Source organism: Echinops telfairi, unplaced genomic scaffold (assembly GCF_000313985.2).
Source record: "Echinops telfairi isolate 266 unplaced genomic scaffold, ASM31398v2 ScPeMD7_2573;HRSCAF=3158, whole genome shotgun sequence".
Lineage (NCBI taxonomy): Eukaryota > Metazoa > Chordata > Mammalia > Afrosoricida > Tenrecidae > Echinops > Echinops telfairi.
In genome coordinates this window covers 1,767,271-1,770,949 of record NW_022106471.1, presented here as the reverse complement: position 1 = coordinate 1,770,949, position 3,679 = coordinate 1,767,271, and the positions used below count along the sequence as shown (strand labels likewise).

General features: G+C 45.4%; 1 protein-coding gene across 1 annotated transcript in view; it reads left to right on the top strand.

The window, feature by feature from the left end:
* Positions 1-3,679, top strand: part of SNRNP27 (small nuclear ribonucleoprotein U4/U6.U5 subunit 27) — a 19,829-nt gene that overhangs the window by 13,884 nt on the left and 2,266 nt on the right. The window contains exon 5 of the mRNA XM_004710159.2: positions 2,957-3,021. Coding sequence (XP_004710216.1) covers positions 2,957-3,021 — 65 coding nt within the window. The remainder of the gene's footprint in view (positions 1-2,956; positions 3,022-3,679) is intronic.

Here is a 3,679-nt window from a genome sequence, read left to right as displayed (position 1 = left end):
GGGGGGGGGGGAATGGAGAGGAACTGGCTGTAGTCACGGGATTAGTAGTTCCTCATGTTCTGAACCTGATCGAGGTGTTAGACTTACTGGGCTTGGCTACAGCATGAGGCCTGTGCACGCCCGCTTCCCGGTCAGCATCAGTGTTTTAGAAGAACGGGTCTCTGGTGGAAAGCCATAGCTTCTTGGGTGAAAAATGTATCCGTAGGGTTCAGATGAGGACAGGTGTTGCTTGTTCCGGGACTCTAGCCCAGAAAGATGAGTTAATTCTTGAAGGAAACAACATTGAACTTCTATCAAATTCAGCTGCTTTAATTCAGCAAGCCATGGCAGTTGAAAATAAGGAAATCTGTACAATTTTGGATGTTTCTGAAAAAAAAAAAGGAACAATTCGACAGACTGATGAGTTCGAGCTAAGAGGTGCCCTGCTAGAGGCTCGATGCTTCCTTAGACCTGTCTAGTTTTTAAAAATCAGTAAGCTGTTAGGAATTAGACGTAAAAGGTTAGCATCATTTGCATTTTTCTTAAGGCCAGTCTTTTCAAGCTGTTTCCCTGTTACTTGGGAAGTTAACAGGTTACCACAAGCAGAAAGAGAAATCATCAAGGATGCATTCGTTAGTCTACAGCAGTGCTTCTCCTTAGCCAGCAGTCAAGTCTTTCACTCTGACTCTAGCCTCAGCCATAAATGCACTTGGCCTCTGCCTCTGTGGGACTGGAAACCCACCCACTGCTCCTCCTCAGTCTCGTAGTCTGCAAACTGCTCCTCTGCTCCATCACCCCTGGCTTAGCCTCCATCACTGAAGCAGGGATCTCAAATGTAGCGCTGTTGGTGACTCTTCCTTGATGGTCTAGCGAATTCTCTGTTCCTGCTTCTGAGCTGACTCTCCTAGGGGGGAATGGCAGCCAAACTGGCCAGTTCCCTCTATCAGTGTTTCATGCGCCCTGTTTGCACAGTCTCACCCCTTCATTGGGTGGGAGTTACAGAGACCTGGGCAGAATAGCCATATTAAGAAATTTCTTTATTTTTATTTTTTTAGTAATAATAATATATAGTATAATAAGGGTTCAGGGGGAGGGGAGGAAGGGGATAAAAGGGAGCTGATATCAAAGAGTTCAAGAAGAAACAAAATGTTTTGAAACGGATGGTGGCATAAGTAAATAAATAAGAAAGTGATGGTGGCAGCAATTATACAATTATGCTTGACCTATTGAATTATGGATTGTTATAATATCTGTAAGAGCTCCCAATAAAAAGATTTTTTTTTTTAAAGAAATTTCACTTCAGCACACCTAGGATGTCAGCATCTAAAGGGGACGCTCAGATGTACGAGGTCTTTGAAGCGCTGTCCTTCTCTCACGGTTTGGGAGGCTAACAGGGCACCGCACGCTCTAAAGCTCGTCTGGTCCTCCTTGTGGCAGCCCTGGGCCCTTGACGAGACTCCCTGGCATCTCCTCGCTGTGCATGTCTCTTTGTTCTAATCTACTAGTTTTGGACTCAGATGTGATTTGATTTCGAACCCATTCTACCGAGGCTGGCCTCCCATAGCAAAGAAAACCCTGTTTCCAAACAGGACTGTATTGAATTGGGGAGACATAATTCAGTCTACAATACTCACCGTCACAGGAGAAATACTGATACTACAGAGTAGAAGATGGGGCTACTGTGAGGAAAGCACAGTGGACTGTCCACACGAGTTAGAGAAGAGGGCACTTCCTGGCGGCAGGGTCTTCGTTAAGCCTTGAATGATGGCTGAGAATCTGACAGCTAACGACCAGATGGAAGTCGAGAAGAAGGCTGTTCAAGGGTGAGAAACAGCATGGAGGCCAGGAGGCAAGTTCTCTCGCCTGAGTGAGCTCGGCTGGATCAAGCGGCCCATAAAGAGTTAGTGGAAAGGCAGGTGGAGGCCACACGGAGAAAGGCCAAATCCTAGCAATAGCAGCTCCTGTTATTCTATATTTGGATTCTTGATTTAAAAGCCAAAATTATAAGGCCTGTGCAAGAAAGGGGATTGAATCTTCTCGACCTTGGGCTGGGCTGAGAGCTGACAGTGTTGTTTGTCGTTTCTGCACTGACGCCGCTGCTGCTGAGGGGCCTGGCGGGCTCGGCCCAGCGTCCACTGAAAGCCTCTGCAGCGACAGCTCAGGACCACGGAATGCGGTGTTGGGCTCACCTCCTTCCTGTGTTTCCTCGTGCCATCCGACTGGGTCCTGTCATACCTGGAAAACTACAAGAAGCGAGAGTGAGGGGCCAGCCCTTGCCTGGACGACCCCAGCCTGTCTGATCATTTTTCCTGCATCCCTGGACCGTGTCCTTCCTTTGTGGTGACTGTGTCTCCAGTTGCGGCCTCTCCTTGATCCCCGGGACCACATCCATCAGCTTGCCAGGCCCCACTCGGGGCCCCACCTCGTAATAATAAAAGTGGTAGAAACCTGAAAAAAACAAGGAATGGGATTGAGATGAATAGTGGTCGTGCCCGGCAGGACTTGAGAGTGTTCAAGTGTGCAATGTGGATCTTTCTGGAGATAGCATCTCTGGTTTGTATCTGCTTTCAAAGGAATTTTTAGCCAAAAAGGTTAGCAACTGCTACCCGACTGCCTGAGTTGCCTTGTCCATAACACACATGCCATTTATGTGCTTTACGGAGTGTTGTAGAACTTGTTTGTGTGACTATACAGATGTGAGCAGCTGGTGATGGGTGTACATGAGAAAGGTGTTTCACGACCCAGAATTTGTAAATTTTTAGAAGAACGACATGGCAAATGTTGTGAATTATGTTCGTTATAATTTGTAAAAGGTGGGCAGAGAGCTGTAATGCGGGAATTTCTGGGATTTCATTAGGATTTGGAAATTCTTCACCCTCATTGGGCTAGCTCATTCTTAAGTGAATCTTGTGGTATGTCTTCAAGACATTTAATGTATCCTTCCTGGTTTTCCTGTTTGTTCATTGCCTTTCTCCAGGGGAAGAAGGTGGATGGCTCTGTAAATGCCTACGCCATAAATGTGTCTCAGAAGAGAAAGTACAGGTATGCTTAAATGTAATGATATCAACAACATACTTGGAGCAGAATTTTATTATGAGATGATCGTGTCTATAGGAAATATAGCAATTTTTCATATTGTACTGGTTTAATGAGGGGTTAGTTATATCATCCTTTGCTTATATTCTGCTATATTGAAATTGTTTACATGTGCATTTGAATTAGTTTCTGTTCTGATTGTAGTCTCAAAATAGATCCCTCTTGAATCATTTACCTAGATAATGTCAGGATTTTAATGTCATATCGTCTTCTTTGAATAGAGGTTTATTTGATTAGTACTTGGAGCAGACCAATGCAGCGTGCTTAACACCCCACTGTGTTCCTATGGGTGGAAGAGCGAAGACCTGTTCACACAGGGTCTTTCTCTCCACCGTTAGCACCAGTAAAAGACTGGTATTCCAGTTAGTTAGAGAACGGTATTTGAGACTACTGTGAAATTCGGTACTAGAATCATCTTTGATGCTCCTTTATAAAATAACCTTCATGAGGATACGGGCACGCTGGTGGCATAGTGGTTAGGCACTGGACTGCTAACTGCAAGGTCAGCAGTTCAAAACCTCCAGCTGCCCCTTGGGAGAACAATGAGGCTTTCTACTCCTCTAAAGACTTAGTCTTGGAAACCCACAGCAGCAGTTCTACCTTG